At 39.2% G+C, this 17722-nt stretch overlaps 1 protein-coding gene across 5 annotated transcripts in view; it reads right to left on the reverse strand.

Moving 5' to 3' along the window:
* Positions 1–17209, reverse strand: part of PRKD1 (protein kinase D1) — a 121604-nt gene extending 104395 nt beyond the window's left edge. For 2 of the 5 annotated variants that reach the window (XM_032691534.1, XM_032691532.1), the window contains exon 1: positions 15772–16235. In XM_032691534.1, coding sequence (XP_032547425.1) covers positions 15772–15960 — 189 coding nt within the window. In that variant the 5' untranslated portion in view covers positions 15961–16235. Of the gene's footprint in view, positions 1–4406; positions 4555–15771; positions 16236–16444; positions 16523–17203 lie in introns of those variants that run through there. The other 3 variants (XM_032691533.1, XM_032691536.1, XM_032691535.1) reach the window with 3 other exon arrangements.
* Positions 17210–17722: the final 513 nt, after the last annotated feature.

Here is a 17722-nt window from a genome sequence, read left to right on the forward strand (position 1 = left end):
TTAGAATAAATAACTGACCTAGAAAAGCACATTCATAGTCTATCAATGTTTAAGAATTTACATATGATTAGAGAACCCACAGTTTCTACAGTGTTGTCTGCTGAGGCAAATCAGAAGGCAAAAGAGAATCTAAGGATGCACAATGATCTGCATCCATTTAATCTTAAAGCTTGATTTCCAATGTATTAGTCTCACAATGGTTTGTAAATTCTGATGCAAAATTTTCTATGCTTAAGCCAGTTGAAATGTGTCTCTCATCTGAATACTCTTCAAACTAATAAACCTGAGGTCCAAGGCAGCCTACAACCTTCACTAACCTTCAGTAAGATTAATGGGCTCCTTGTTCTACCCAGATGTTGGCCTCTTTGAAAAAACAGAACTAAATTCCCTTTGATATTTCTAGTCTTCGATCAAATGTAACTGAACCTGACCAACATGAAAAAAAGACCTGGGGGTGGGAAGGCAAAGATGAAAGAACAAAAAGCATCTTAAGTGTTAGACTTAGAAAGATCTAGTTTATTTCAATAGTGTTCCCTCTGTTCACCCATCATTTGTTCCCATTCCCGTGCCGACTCTTCAGAGCAGCTGTGCAATAGCCTGGATCAGGTAACTAACTGATAGAGAAAAGCTGCTTAAGTGTAACATACATAATATTCAGTTAAAAAGAAAAACTAAGTGTTCTCAAAACCCAAACATTTATATACTTAGCAATTACTCTAATCCCTATTACATGAAATAAAGGGAAACTGATCTATGTTTGAATTGGATGAAAAAGACTGTATAGATGAAGTATCTCCATATATAGGGTACATAAACAGCAGCTGAGACTTACGGAACCAAAAAGCCTTTGCTGTCAAATTTTTTTAATACCAAGAAAAATTGTAAGCAATACAGAACACTTGATTACCTCGGGGAATGGAATTATCTTTACAAATAACAGAAAATTATAATTTCTCTTTTTTAACATTTCCTCCTTATCTATCTTTTTAGGAAACCCAAGCATGAAAACGTAGATAACTTACTTAACAACAATTTTATTTCTAGATTTTCCTTGGACGTTAAAAAGATAATTTTTTTTAAAAATCCATACATTTTTTAAAACTATAAAATCCATAAAACACTACTGAAAAATATAATTTTAATTCCAAAAGAAAAAGAAAGATTAAATGGCCCAAGAAAGCACACATGGGAAACTGCAACTATTTGGAACTTGATGGAAAATTCAATGTAAAATTTATAAAACAGATGAATCTGCAAGATGTGCTCTCCAATACTGCCACCTAAGAAATTACGAAGGAGTAAGTTGAGATTATTTTATTGCACAAAACTACAGATTGCTAAGCAGAAAATGTAAATTTTACATAATAATGGAAAGAGCTTTTTTCTTTTCCAAATGTTGTCCCATGCAGGGACCATGGGAAGTCATCTAGTCCAATCTGCTGCTTGAAGTAGAATCAATGCTGAATTGAGATGAATTAGAAAGATCTAAATTAGAAAATGATAGGTGTATGGGTCAAAAAAGCAGAGTCGACTGCAACATTAAGAGTTTACAGCACCACCTTCATTGAAAAAAAGCTCAGTGTGACCTGGCAAGGTGCACTTGCTGCCTAGAAAGCCAACCATATCTAGGCTGCTTCAAAAGAGGGGTGGCCAGCAGGTCAAGGGAGGTGATTCTCTTCCTTTACTTGGCACTGGAAAGACCCCACCTCTCCTTATAATTAGGAATGAATTCAAAGGAATTATTTTTAAAAACAAAGAAAAATAATAAAGGGGGGGGGGGGAAATCTTATTTTTCTATATAAACATAAAAAATAAAATTTTGTGTGTTAAAATATGTTCTAAAAAAATTTAAAAGTTATGGGAAAGCACCCTGATTTTTCCTGCAAACTAACATTATTTTCCTGATGAGAAACATTTGAAACACAACTTTACCCATACTCTGATATAACCACAAGAAAAAAAGTTTCAAAAATCTCAAGTGATACTGTCATTTCAAAGTCTCTATACATAAAAAATGCTACTAATATCAGAAATTATGAATTATTTCTTTTCTTGAAAGAGGTGATATATCTTTTTGCTGACATTTGCTTTCCACTGAGATTTTAGTTACAGTTTTCTATCTTACAAAAAAAAAAATGCATTAAAAAAACCCAGTCCCTTCCACAGTATATTTCTGTGTGTGGAAATTATTGAAGAACACTAAGAAATTATAAATCAGAAAAATTTAACAATATACTGGAATGAAGGACAACTTCTTTTTACCAGAAGAAACTGTAACAAATGCATCTCCAACTCCATAATTTGCAAACAAAATATGAATATTTGACCCAAGAACTGCTTCAGAGAATTCTACCAAGACTCTTATGGCCAGAAAGTTACCTAAAAGCATATTTTACATTCCATACAAATTTCTCATTCAATTTAAAACTACTCCTCAATATCACAGTTAACAGTACTATAATTCATTGTAATCCTTTTTAATTGCTATTTGTAACTATCAAGCAATATACTAACAGTCATATCTTAATATTTTAGATACATTCTAAGGATATATTACATAAATATTCATCAACATTTCTGGTTGCATACACATATCTTTGTACTGTAAATTCTAAGATTCATCTAAAATCACTTTTTTACAAACTTGCACATATTAAATTCTTAAATATTTTACACTAAATAATTCTTCTAGGATTATTCAGTCAAAATCCTGCTTATTCATATTTCATCCTCCTCAATATCAATACGCTATTCAGAAAGAGAAACTACTATGTTAGGGAAAAAAGTGACTTTTTCAGTGGCATCTATGGCCAGCAGGAGTCAGAGAAATGATCAGCTACATTTTTCCCAAATTCAATATCTTCTGTATCCCTTAATATCAAAGTTTGTAAAGCCATCAGTGTGCTTATTTTTATAATTCTAATACAACACATTATTTCCTCAATTTAGACAAATTAATGTGTGTGTAGACAAAGCAGAAGTTCTCTCCCAATGCTACATTCATATACATATGAAATTCTTTATACGTCCAGAGAAAGAACAAAAATACACATTATTCTAATTTAAAGCTTCATGTATTTTCAAACTGTCACAGAGCTGGTTGATAGTCTAATTCATAAGAATCTGTATGCAAGCTCCAGAGTCAAATAACAGCATCTTTCCTGGATTAAAAGAAAATAGTTATTAATATTTATAAATATAGTTATTGTGAGGTTCAATTTCAGTATTTTTTTTAACTCTTGTCCTATTGTTGATCTGTACTCATACAAGCAAGCTCTCAACATGGCAAGTGACATTCATTTTTGTTTGAAACACATAGGGAAAAGAAGGGGATAACAATCAAGCCACACTAGTAAAAGATTTTTACACATTCCTATTCAAAAGATGGAAATTAGGTTTTGACTCGCTCTTTGGAAAGTCTCTCCTTTGTTATATAACATTTTCTGTTGTTTTCAGAACCTCCCTTTTGTACTGTTAAATAGAGAGAGGAAACTGACATTATTACTAAAAAATTCATTTAACAGAAAAAAATTATGCTTCAATGTATCTTCACTCACCAGCAATGGATGAGATATACTCCATATTTCAGTGAGACCAACAAAGGGCTTTCTTTTTTTTCCTTCAGATCCTTTCCTGAGGCATCTCCAAATATATTCTACCCAGTTTTAACATACTGATTATTTACCTCTTGAACAAGGAAGCAGATGCTTACTAACCATTTAAATTGACAAGACGAAGTTTTTTGTTCTTAGGCCATCTTTGAACAAACAGGTCTGATTTTCAGTAGCTTTAGAAGTTTAGAAATTCTTGTTTCATGCTTCAGTCTTCAAAAGAGTTTTCATCCCTATTCTCTTAGCTATGTAATACCCAACAGGTCTGATTTTCAGTAGCTTTAGAAGTTTAGAAATTCTTGTTTCATGCTTCAGTCTTCAAAAGAATTTTCATCCTTATTCTCTTAGCTATGTAATACCCAAAAACATGAAACTTGTCAAACTGTCAGTAAAACTGCCACAAATTTGTTTTTCCTTTTTTAACAACACAAAGCACTTACTTCTTGGTAAAACAAGGTATTTAACAAAATTATATGACCACAGTATGAAACGGTACTCTGAACATTACAAAAATGCTGTTAACATTCTTCAATTTAAACATACAACTATGTGCCATCTGTGAATGCACAGCACTTAAGATATGCTGAAAAATCAGAAGCCAAATTTTAGCTTGAACTGCATGCCACTAGTTTAATCAATGGCTGTCCATCAGTCCAGGACATTAAGATGCCTAAATTACACAGCATGACTATTCACTAACAGCCTGTTAAGAAGCACAGGAAAAATGAGTACAGGTGGAAAAGGAGTTAAAACAATAAGCAATAGAACAAACACCAGCTTTAGCTTTGCTGTTACCTTGGTCTTCCCTCTAAGCCCTAATAGCAAGGTGGGGTCTAAACAATGCATCTTTTGTCCTGCAGATCATCTCTAACATGCACATGTCCTCCCTGTGAAGAGAGATAAATCAAACATGTCCTCATCAGTTCACTTCTGAAGCACTGTACCATCTTCCTTCCTTGAAAAGTTACACATTGTTCCATTTGAAACAAACTTTACAGTAGATAGATTACTTCAGTTTATCAATTCTTCCTTTCACCCCTGCACAGACCAACCTTCACCATTCCACAAGGACAGATAACTCAGCAGGGCACTCCCCTATCTAACTACTTTTTATTTCTAATCCATAAAATTTGAGGTCTTTATTTCATATTGAAGGGGCTGGTGGTTTTTACTAACCATTTTTGCTAACCACAGGTTTCCCTGAGGAACTACTGCACTTTTGCCCACAACCTAAGACGGATTTCTCATAGGGTTTTTTTTTCAAAGATACTGCTAATAAACTGCTGGGTTTAAATGCTGAGGTATCATTCCATGGGGTCTAAGATGTGCTGTAGTACACCTTGACTGCAAAATACAAAGGGAAGGACTTCTTCCCTGTATACACTATAGCATATAATAAGGCTCCATCATATTACAGGCTGCTTAATATCTATTAGGCATTAATGTAACATATGTAAAGATGTAAAACAATGATTCAAAAGCACCGTTTGAAGTTGGAAGTAGTGTTTTCCAGCTGTTTTCTACCTCCTCTTTGATAGGCATATTTAACTACTAGCAGTAACTTTTGATTTTTTTATCAGATATAACTTTCAATTTTTAAATATTTAAATCAGAGGCAAACCAGACGACAGATAAAACCGAACGAATGAGTAAAAAAAGTGTGGATTGCTTAAAGCTATATACAGGCTGTGTCAACTGCTGAACGACTCTTAGCTGGGTCTAATAGGGAAATGCCAATACTTTAGCTTAAATATTAGTTTAATTATTAACCATGAAGCACTGCATACTCTGGCAATCACAGAAACACCAGAACCTCTGGAAGTTATCTAGTCTGACTTCTCACCTACAGCAAGACTATCACCTACACAAGGTTTTGTTTACCCAACTCCAAAAATGAAGGATGAAGTTTCCACCATCTCTCCAGGTACCTATCCCAACACCGCACTACAGTCCTACCAAAGAAGTTTTTTTCCTGATGTCCAATCTAAATCTCTTTCCAACTGTAACTCACAGTAATTGTTCCTGGTTTCAGCCTCTGTCACTAGCTAGAAGAGTTTAGCTCTATGATCTTTGTAACTCCTCGTAAGTACTTAGTTCACATCGAGAACCACAATTCAGCACCAGAATACAGCTCAGAACCTCCCCGTTTTTGTGGGAGTTGCCAAATAAAAGTAGTCAAATAAAAGGAAGAAAGAGGAGGTTTATATGGTATAATCATTTAACCTATATTAAGAACTGAAAGTCAGGACACTGTCATTTCCTTGCAGATTTGAAAAATGTGTCATTCCCTTGATTAAGTTCACATGGTATGAAAACAAAATACATGATCATAAACACAGATTAAACATACACTAGAGATACATTTCTAGATGTAGAGCACAAGCATTTATTTTCCAAACTGTTTGATTTTACTATTACTTTCTGCCTAACAATGTTATGACTACCTGAACTCTTGCTGCTACAATGATTTACCAAGCTTCCTGTGACCAAGTGGCCAGTGGACATACTGTTACATGAGGATAACAGAGACAGCAATGTTTAATTTTCCTCCAGAAACCAGGATAAAAACACATAGTATAAAATCAAGAGATCTTCTTCCCTAACCTAGTCTCTTCACTCCCACACAAGCACACGTGCAGACTCTGACCAGATTGTTTCAATTTTCATTCATGTTTTTTTACTTCCTTTTTTTTTTTTGTATGAATTTAAGACAGCCAACTTTTTAGGAAAAAATGCAGTGAAAACTGTGTGGGTTTGGAATTGGACAGACTCCTACTCATATTCTAAATATTTTGCTGCATTCTTTCTTTTTAAAGGCAGGTATAATAAACATAACAGAACAAATGCAAATACATAAGTTCACATACATTGTAAATATCTAAAAGGTTTCTTTTTATTACTCTGGCATATAGTTTTCACATTTTCCTAGATGTAGTTGACTTTTGGTGGCTATATGAAATCCTCAGGCAGGTAAGATCAGCAGTGGCAACATTAGACAGAATGGTCAGCACAATTAGAGTCACATCATGTAAACAGAGAGCAAACTTGTAATGTAGCCCTTTAAAGCTGATGCAGAGGGGAGCTGAACTTCACAGCAAAATGTGAAAGCTTTTGCTTTGAAAAAATTATTAAAGCTAAACTGAAAACCTCATCAATAACTCACACTGTCCTCCTTATCAGTGAATTTTCACTCACCTCACAGACTCTCATCCCATGGATCAGTATCACAATTTAAGAAGTGTAAACCATATAAACAATCCTTTGTGGCCCCAAGGATCTATGGTGCTTTTGGAAATGTTTCGGCCTGAATATCAATCCTAGCCTAGCACCCATAAATTACGGAAGGATATTCAATGCTGCAAAGAGGGAGACCATGGTATACTTGAACATTATGACCCACATACATTAGTAATTTCTGGTTTTAGGTAGAAGGATTTCTCAGGTGGTAAAAGAAGATCAGGCAATATGAAAGTTGCCATTTTCAAGGATAAGCATCTTTCAGACAAGTTACCTCATAGCCAGAATGTTGCTCCCAGTCCCAGCTGTGTCTTGTCTGCATTTTTGCATCTATTTCTAACGTTTGGGAAAAAAATTATTTCTCAAGGTTGCCTTTTTTTTTGTAACTTGAAGAAAGAAGAAACAGAGTATGCTTTCAGGCTGCACAGGATGTGTTCAGATACAGTTCTTTTAAAATGTACAAAGATAAAAGTTTACAGCCTGCAACTATGGTCACAGTTTGCAGCTTCTCCTCACATACCTTTGCACACACATTGTGCTTAAAATTACATTGGGAAGGTCTTTTTATGCCCACCAGTATTAAGTCTCTAAATGACTCTTTTCTTCACTTAGGAAACAGCCAAGATCCAGATTAGATTGCATATGTTCATGTTTCTTGGTTTTTTAAATAATAAAATTTGACAAATTTTTCACAAAATAATTAGCTATGTTCTAGCTTTAATGTCATAATGCTGTTTCTGAGCTGGTTCTGACTGCAGGAGAGGCACACATAACAGGCTATGTAAGAGAAACAACCACTACATAAACACATTGCATGGCTGGAGAAGTGAAAGCTTACCTCTTGACCAAAGTTTTCTCAGCTGAAGAAGAAAACAGAAATACAAGGAAGAAGCAAAAGGAAGCTACAAATACATGGAGGAAGACAAAGTAGACAACAGTGATATAGACTGAAATTTATGTCTAACTATGTCTATGCATATATCACTACAATATATCCACACCATTATCTCTACATTATAGCCATACTACCTTTCCAACCTTACATGTTGTTTCAGCAGATAAAACTAGAAGAACATTTAGAAAGTAAAAATATGTTTCACGAAATAGGTGACTTGAAGTGCATACTTAACAGTTTATACTTTAAAAGTTCAAAGAGTGGTATACTTGTACATACAAGTTATTTTAATCCTATACATAGTTTTTGAGTGACATCAAGTCTGTCATCATCTTAGACTGTTTCATGGATAGAAATATTTAAAAGGAAAGAAAAGTCTCAAAAAGCAAGAGCTCACTTAGCAATACTAAAAGTCTTGTATGAGGAAGAAAAAAGTTGAAAGCCTGTGAAAGAAATCTGGTTTAGTCTGCAAAATCCTGCACATTCACAGGGACACCACTAGCCACAAGAATATGGTCAGGATGTTGAGGCATGTGATTCTCCCTCTTTACTCAGTTCTAGTAAGGCTCCACCTGGAGTACTTTCAGAATGAGTCCAGAGAAGAGTCATAAGTTGATCACAACTGATCACCTCTCCTGTGAAGACAGGCTGAGAGAGCTGGAGTTGTTCAGCCTGAAGAAGGGAAGGCTGCTGGGAGACCTTATATAGCAGCCTCCCAGTACCGAAAGCGGGCTACAAGAAGGCTGCAGAGGGAATTTTCACAAACTCATGTAGTAGTAGTCATGTAGTCACTATGGGCAGTAGTGTCAGGACAAGGGCGAATGGCCTTAAGCTGAAAGAGGGTAGGTTTAGACTAGGTTTTAGCAAGAAATTCTTTACTATTAGGGTAGTGAGGCACTGCCACTGCTTGCCCAGAGAGGCTGTGAACTCCCCATCCCTGGAAGTGTTCAAGGCCAGGTTGGATGGGGCTCTGAGCAATCTGGTCTAGTGGAAGGTTCCCTGCCCATGGCAGGGAGGGTTGGAACTAGATTATCTACTGGGCCTGTTCAGCCTCAAGAAGAGAAGAGTGAGAGGGGACCTCATCAATGTATATAAGTATCTGAAGGGGAGGTGCCTGTTGGCACATCAGCCTGGCTGGAGCCAGGCTCACCTCGGTGGTGCCAACCAACAGGACAAGAGGCAACGGGCAGAAACAGAGGCACAGGAAATTCCACCTGAATATGAGGAAGAACTTCTTTACTGTCCGGGTGACTGTGCACTGGAACAGGTTGACCAGAGAGGCTGTAAAGTCTTCCTCGGTGGAGATATTCAATAACCACCTGGTTGCAATCCTGTGCCACATGCTCTAGGATGACCCTCCTTGAGCAGGGAGGTTGGATCAGATGACTCAGTGTGGTCCCTTCTACCCTGACCAATTCTGTGATTCTGTGACCTCTAAGGTCCCTTCCAACCCTAACCATTCTATGATTTTACTAGAAAACACCCTAAACAGACTTCTGACAATTTGATATTATGCAAAAAGCATGTAGTAGCTCCAGAAGAAAGGGAAGTCCTCATTCAAGGAGTAAGAGCCAAATATTAGTCAACTGCTAACACTGACTAAAGGCATATATACAGCCACACTGTTCTAATGGGAAGATTAATCAAGTATTTTAGGGAATAGTTCACCTACACTCTGGATAAACACTTGAAAAAAAGATTTTAATTATATACTTTATTGCAACTATGTAACTGCAACCATATTACATAATGTCAATATAAACCTTTCTGATGTCAACCAGAGGACAAAGTCAAGAAGCAAGTGATGGCCTGTAGCATCATACAGAAGTAATTTTTAAAAATCTACAAACAATGCACGTGCTTATTACAGGTTCCTTGAGACAGACAACTCTCAGCCTCAACGTCCTCAATGTCACAGGTGTAATTTTTAATTCTACATAGCCCTGTCTTAAAAATTACACAGATGTCCTTAAAATAATTGCCAGCATAGTCACTAAAAAAAAAAAAAAACAAAAAAAACAAACCAAAAAAAACCACAAAGCAGGCAAACAGACATAGGGCAAAAGCTTTTAACTGCAATAGACAAAACACAGTAAAAATAAGAAACAAGAAATCAGAATGCAGACTTCAATAAGTGTGTTTGCTTATTTACAAGTAACCACGGTATAAAACACATGGTAACTATACAGACAGATTTCTCCAAACACAGGGGAAAAAAAAATCTAGATAAGAACAAATAGCTTCAGATGTTTGTGAGGGATTTCCCGAAATCATGGGAAAACACCTATGGACAAAGTCTGCACAAATCCATACAGGGATTTGACACATAGCAGGGTGTTTTACACATAATCCATAGCACAGATCACCTACATACAAGCACAAACTCACCACCTTTTCAGGACACACTGGGTTTTCTGTGCATTCACAGATAATTGTGTCGTTTAAACCCAGTAAGTCTTCTATGGGACACAGAGTCAGACCTTGGGTATTTCAAATCCACCAAGCACATGCCATACTATGACCACATAGGTACCTCTGTCTGGCGAATGTTGAAACTTCATTAATAAATTCCATTCTTTCTCTGGCAATAGAGCTGAATCTCATCAGCAGTAAGAGAAACATCTCATATGCTTATCCATCTTCTGTTTTCTTAAAATCATTATGGAAATTATGTATATCCTGGGGGAACAATCAGTAGAAGTAACACAAGATCAACACAATTCTTCTGTAATTCCTTTAAAAATTGAGATATTAACTGGTTACAAGCCTGTCCTTCATCTAGAGCTCTAACTTATTTCTTACTCTATGATAATTCACTCAATAGCCTTTAATCTTTGGCTAGGAATTTCTCAAATGCTCTACATACATTTGGTGCACTAGTCCCATCTTCCTCATCTGGATGCCTGACAGGTTATATAACAATGTTAACATTTCTTTAAAAAAAACACATTTTTTTAAATCAAATTCAGACTGACTTCCTTTCATTGAAGTTATGTTTTTTCTAGAGTCTTCTCACATAGGCTCCAAAAGTAATTTTAACTAAGCCACAAACTGATGTGACATACACTGACTTACAGTTTCCAGGGCGGAGAACAACAAATGTAAAGTCAATAAAAGATTAAACTGTAAACATCAAAAGTCTCCCTTGAGATTGTAAGGGAGAGACTACTAGTAAAGTACTTTCACTTTGGAAAATGTTTATATGCATAACGACAAGGCCCCTTGCATTCCTCAAATTAAATTTAACAACTTAGTGCTTTCACAACACAGGCAAAGGAAAGCGTTCAGTGCTGAGACAGGTTCATTTTGGGGGAAAAAAATTAACATTTTGTTACCAGTGTACATCAGCAAAAGACAGTCAACAATGTTGTGAATACACGAAATGTCTACATATTTCTGAACGAAGATATATGACTTTTGGTCAGCATAATAAAAACCTGACACAGTTTTTCTGTTTATCCTGAGGCTAAAAATCTTCCTAGTATATTATTTACCCTCAGTTCCTATCCCACTCTAAAGGAATTGATTTCATTACCATCAGGTTCTTGTTTATTTTAGGAGAATTTGTAGATTTGGAGGAAAAAACAAAAAAAAAAAGACCCAAACAAACAAAAAGTACCTACAAACAAATAAAAAATCAGCTGTTCAAACAAACTCCATATGTTTTCCATGGCTGCCTGAAACCCTTGCATAAAAGGTTAAGTATAATTTCATGTCAACCTTTAGAAAAGGTTTTCTCCTTCTTTGCTCAGACCCCAAGTTTAGAGGTTGCAGTCTGAGAAAACAAAACTGAGCTCATTTTTGTTTTCCTATTTTTTTTTAAGAGTAAGTTAGATTTTCCTTATAACAACAACCAGAAGCGCAAATGGATGCATACCTTTTCCTGAATGTGTTTGGTTCAATTCTTAGGGAGACTCTAAAAAGGCTCTTGATTTGATTTTTAGCAATTCTCCTAATTTAACACCAAATACCTTACGTAAAGATGAATGTGGGTACAGTATTCCAGCTGCAGTATGCCACTTGACCCATCCTTTTATCACTTTTCTTTTTGCCCTTTCCCCTTCCCAAAACAGCCTTCCTGTTCATTATTTTTTCTCTAGTATGAAATTTCAGAATTATCCAAACCACTGAACCATCTGCAACATTACTTTTATAAATCAGTCTGAACCACACACAGACTATGCAGTTCAAACCTTGCCTCCTCTGTTTCAGATCAACTTATTTTCTTGTATTTTTTGTATGTTCTTCATATTGCTCACAACTTCTAAGCCTTCAAGAGCTGAAGGTCTATCCAGTATATGATCTAAATGGCTGACCTAAGGGCTATTTTATAAAACGCACATTCTCCAGTCAAATAACATTACACTATGTATTTACTTGAAAATTCAAAAGTTTTCAAAACTTGCCAATTCCACAACAGTACCCCAATATATCATATGTGAGATATAACAATGACAAAGAATTTCAATAAATAGAAAATACAAACAATAACTACATTCCTCTTTGAATTAACCTTCTATGAATTTGTATTTAAAGAATCGTATAAAGATTACTTCCTTTTTCTTTTTAGTAAAAAGTCTTTGGTAACGTGGTAATTCCAGATAATTGAAGTGCTCTTTGCATTCTTTTGCCCTGGAGAAGTCGTTTTATTGTGTGCAGCTAACACAAAAAGGGCAATAATTCATACTATTCTTCTTCAAAAAACAAAGATTGTATTTTACAATATCCTCCCACTGTTCTTGCGGGGGAGTCAGCCCAGAAGTCAAACACTGGCACACATTTTACAGTTGATCCTCATTTATTGTCAACTACATCATCCTTTAAATGTTAAAATTTCATTTCAACTTCAGAAAAAATACCCCCCCATTGACAAGTCTCAGGATTTTCATGTCACTGGTTCTAAGTGAGACAAACAAAATACACAAACTCAGAGGAATCAAATTTCCTTGTCTTCAGAACAGCTCTTAACAGATTTAAATGTATTTGAACTTATGCCAGAAACTGGTATGTACCATTTTGATCTTCAGATTTTGTAACAGAAGTTTCTAAACAGGTATCTCAGCACGGAATTCCTGAAAAAATGCCTTTCACGGACAATAAAGACACACTTTGCTTATTCCATTTTTCACATCGTGTACGTTAGATTATCAGTATAATTATAATTATACTCTCTACCAAAATTAGAAAACCTAAACAGCATCTGAAGTGCAAAAGTTAGTCCTCTAGGGTAAATAAATGCAAATCCACGTTTATAAGGAAATATAAACTTCTAAATTATACATAGCTTTGAATTTTATATATGTGAACCCACATATATATTATTCATATACAAAACCACCATATAAAGATATAGAATTATGGTGGGTTTATACATACACACACACACACACACATTCATAAATACAACTATACACACACACTATATTAACATACTACTCAGGCCTACACATGCTCCACTCTTCACACTTTGAGAAGTTTAGTTCAACTTAACATAAATTTTGAGCAGAAGTAAATTAGGCAGGTGTATAAACCTGTGCAGAATAAGGGTCATAATTATCTCGAATCAGGTATATCCACATTACCATAGAAGAGGCTGTCTATAAACAAATCATCTGACACCGATACTGAAGAAAATTCAGCACAATCCTATAAATAAAGTTGTGTACAAGAGAACTGCTTAAATATTTAACAGCACACCACAGACACAGCGTTGATTTTAGCAGTCAAAGACGAAAGCCACAGAGAAAAACAAAATCACAATTTCTCATCCTTATATACTGCTGAAACAATCCAGACCAAATACAGAGTTTGGAAGAAAACTGTTCCCTGGGTAGGCCACTACTTTACAGACCCTAAGAAACTTGAAAATAGTGTGAGATTTCAATAAAATATACTTTGCAGTGTAGGCTCCTGCTTGATTATGATAAGCAAATACATCTTTCTCATAAAATCAAGACTAAGCAACCCTTCAAATCATTTCAGGAAAAGACAAAATCATGAACCTACAACACACAAATAGTTACTTCATAACAGTTCTAGATATCACATAATTTTTTTTAACATCTCTGCCCATATGTTTAATAACTTCGATTATGTAAACCATCCTGTCAGGTTTAGTGAAACGAATGCGTGCTAGTGAAATAATGCATACAGACATACTTGCAGACTTAAGCTTAAGCTAAAGGCCACCACTTGACAAGAAAAGAAAAAAGAAAAAACCCCTATCTTTCTTCCAGTTTTCCCTGTCTTTGAGCCAATTCCTTCTCAACAGCCTTGGGAAAGGAGACATTTCAGCTCTGAGAAACTGTCTAGAAGAAAGTTCCTCATTCAAGTGTGCCCTGCAGAGAAGCAGCTAAATGATGCTTTCTTTTATGTAGTCAAGAAACTGCAACAAATTAGTGTTCAAAATTTTTATGCCAGTACTTACTCAAATAAGTTTGACTCTTTGAGCACCGGCATTTAGTCTTCTTTACACAATGGTACATTGTTAGGAAATTGGGTTTAAAATCAAGTTACAGTAAAGCCATGAAATTAACAAACTACTCAAGCATAACAAATAGAAACAATGAATACAACAATCTTAGCCTTTCCATTATTGCTAGCACATTCCGGCGTATATGTGAACAAGTGACAAGTATTGGCCTAGGTTTGAAAACAAATATGGTAACGGGAAAGAGAAGGGTACACCTTTCTCCAGAATTTAATTTAATAAAGCAGGTAATTATTTCTTAAACTATGAAGAATACAAAATTTAGAAATAAGGATGTGTATTTCATAGTCTTTTAGAAATACTTCATTAGTTCTCTTCGACAAAAAAAAAGTTCCACAATTGAGTCAAGTTCAGATTGATGTGATCTACAGAGAGATGTAAGGTAAAACTATCAACTGTAAAAAAAAAAAATAAAATCCCTGCCTGAAATTATTTCCCTTCAGTAAAAACAAGGGGGGAAGAGGAAGCCAATTTTTTTTCATTATAACCATCCCGAATATTCAAGCTGCCTTTTTTCTCCCTTCCAATCACTATGATACTTTTACGTGGGTCTTTCACACAAGAAACATGTATAAAGTAAAACTTTATTATACAATTCAATTGTTAAAACAGAGAAGTCGGAAAAGTCAAAGGCAGCGGAGGCTCAGGCAGAAGTGTGGCGGATTTCAGCGTGTTGCGCGAGTTTTACCGGAGCGCAGGTGAACCGCGCCTGATGACGGTACCGCTCCCGAGGGGCTGCGGTGAGTGCCCCGCGGGCTGTGCCACCCCCGCACCAGTGACCCATCGCCGCCCGCAGGAGTCGCCAGTCACGGCTGACTCAGTCCCGCCCTGTGCCGCGGCCACCTGCCAGCCCCAGGGCAGCGCCGTCCCTCGTCCCCGGCGCAGCGCCCGCCGCCGCGGCCGGGCAGGACCGGGGCGCTGCGGGGCCCCAGCCCCCAGTGGCGGCTCCGCCGGCGGGCCCGGCACAAGGGCAGGCGTGCGAAGCACTGCGCGCCGCTTTGAATCCTGGGCTCTCGGGGTTGGTTTTCCCTTGTTACTGTTCGGTTGTGGTTTTTTTTTTTCAGTGGAAACTTTCCTCTCCCAGCAGAGGCCGGGACAGCGTGAACTGCCCCGGGGCGCCGCGCTGCCATCACAGTTGACAGCCTTCTGCCCCCCCGCACTCCCCCTTCCCTTCCGCAGCATTAAAAAGCGGCAGATACATCCGGCCGGAGTTTGTTTTTAATAACGGCTGTTAGTTAGCACAGCTAATTGCATCCACTGCCAGCAAAATAAAAGTCAAGCTCCACGTCATGGAGCTCCATACGAGAACCCCGCATGGAGCCTCCTCTGCACCGGGGCCGGGGGAAGGAGAGGGGGGGACGGCAGAGAGACATGCGGGGCGCCGGGTTGAAGGAAGCGGGGCCGGCGGCAGGAAAGTTGGAATGGGTTTCGTTTATCCCCGGAGCAGAGCCACGGGGAAAGTTAACAGCCACCAAGAGCGCCCGCGGGCAGCGTCCGGGGGCGGAGGGAGGGGATTCGCTTGGGGTCTTTCTTATTACCTTCTGGTCTACGATGGAGCAAGCCATTTCCCGGACGTGGGCGAGGCTGAAGTCCCCCGAGGAGTCCTGCAGCAGGAGCACCGGCTCCCGGCTCAGCCCGATCTGGAGGTGGAAGGCGACGCCGCCGCCGGCAGCAGCCCCCGGCGGCGGCAGCGGGCTGGGCGGCCGGATCAGCGGAGGGGCGCTCATCGGAAACTTCCCGCCGGAGCAGCCGCCGCAGCCGAAGGGTCAGGGACGGAGAGGGAGAGGCGGGCGCCGCCGCGAAAAGTTTGTGGGCCCCCCGGAGGCGCCAGCCGAGTTCCCCCCCGAAGTTTCAGGAAAGTCCCGTCGATCTCCTCCCGGGTGAAAATGGCGTGGGGGTGGGGGGGGAGGACCGGAGAGGATGCAGACAGGAAAAGGCGGCGAGAAAGACGCGAAAGGGGAGCCCGGCCCAGCGCCGCCGCCGAGATGGTGCCGCCGCTCGGGCTGTTGGCGCCGTGCGCGGCGCGGGGGCGGGACGGGCCGCGCCCTCCGCCGGGACGGGCCCGCGCCCCACTGGGCCGGGCCGGGCCGCGCCGCTCCGCCACCAAACGGCGGCCGCGTCCCGCCGGGCGGCCCCGGCAGGCGAGGGCGACGTGGGGTCTGCTGGTTCCCCGCGGCGGAGCTTGGCCTCAGCCGTCTTTGGTCTCCCTACCTGGCCCAGTCAGTGGGCTGTGGTGCTGGCGGGTGCTGAGAGCCTCCCCTTCCCTGTCATTTCAAGAGGCAGGTGGAGGCAGAGCCTGAGGAGAGTCGGGGATTTCCTTGCTGGCAGGCAGCACGGTGGCCTCTCCCGGGCAGGGCGGCGGCGGCTGCCCCCGAGAACGGAAAGCAGTGCCAAAAGAGCGGGAGCTCCGGTCTGGCCCCGGCGCTTGTGCCTGGCCTCGGCCGGCTGCTCCCGTCAGCATCGTGCCGCCGCCTCCACCAGTCCGTGTAGGTTTTGGGAAAAAGCAAGGAGCTGCTCGCATCCATCTCTTCTCTAAAACAGCTTGCAGTTTCAGGTACAGTCTCTGCAAAGGGGAAGAACCCTGCCAGAAAGGAGAAGAACCAGGATGAGTTACTCTTCTCAACTCTTGGGATGAGTGCAAGCCTCATCCGTTTGCACAAGCAGCACTGCGCATTTAGTCTAAAAGATTCGTCTCGAATCTCTTCTTGGAGATGTGTGAAGGCAGTGGAAACGTGAACTGTCAATATTTTAGATATCAACAGAGAAACTCTTAAGCTAGCTATATGTGGCACCTGTAAGGATGACAGTACTACCTGCATGTTTGTAAATACAGTGGCTGATCAGATTTACAACCTGTTTCGTTGCAAACTGCTGTTTTGACCAAAATGTAGCAGCGTTGTTTTATTTTTATTAGCTGTCTTATTAGGACCCATTTTACTGTTGTCATCTTATTTCCGACCTGGGAACTACTGGAAGCTTCCCGTAATCGCGTCGCCCAGCCAGCTTTTGTATACAGGAGTCATCGTGAGAGAAACAGATTAGAAGATCTTGCACAGCCTTGCTTCATTGCTGAGTCTGAGGTTCAGAGTGGAGCCCCCTTGCTTTCTAAGCTTGATGAGAGCTTAGGTGTGGCTAGGTCGAATCTTTGTCTCAGACTTCGTCAACAGTTCATATTTAAAGGATATAAAATAATATCTAAAGCACTCAACAGGAGGGTCTCCCTTATGCTTTTGTGTCTTTGTTCTCTGTGTAAATCGTCCTAATTCTAATTCCATTTTCCTTTGTATGTTTCATCCATATAGTAACTAATAGAGGTGAAGTTTGCCATCAGACTTTAAGTAGTGCTTTTACAAATTCATATTAAGCCTACTTTTGCTGATGCCTTTGATGGTGACCTAAATCACTCATTCATGACGCAGCTCTTTTGCCCTCCTCAAATAACCAGAGCAGAGGTAGCAGTAACAAAACTGAGAATTAGATATCCTTGGT

The sequence above is a fragment of the Chiroxiphia lanceolata genome, chromosome 6, assembly GCF_009829145.1.
Source record: "Chiroxiphia lanceolata isolate bChiLan1 chromosome 6, bChiLan1.pri, whole genome shotgun sequence".
Taxonomy (NCBI): domain Eukaryota; kingdom Metazoa; phylum Chordata; class Aves; order Passeriformes; family Pipridae; genus Chiroxiphia; species Chiroxiphia lanceolata.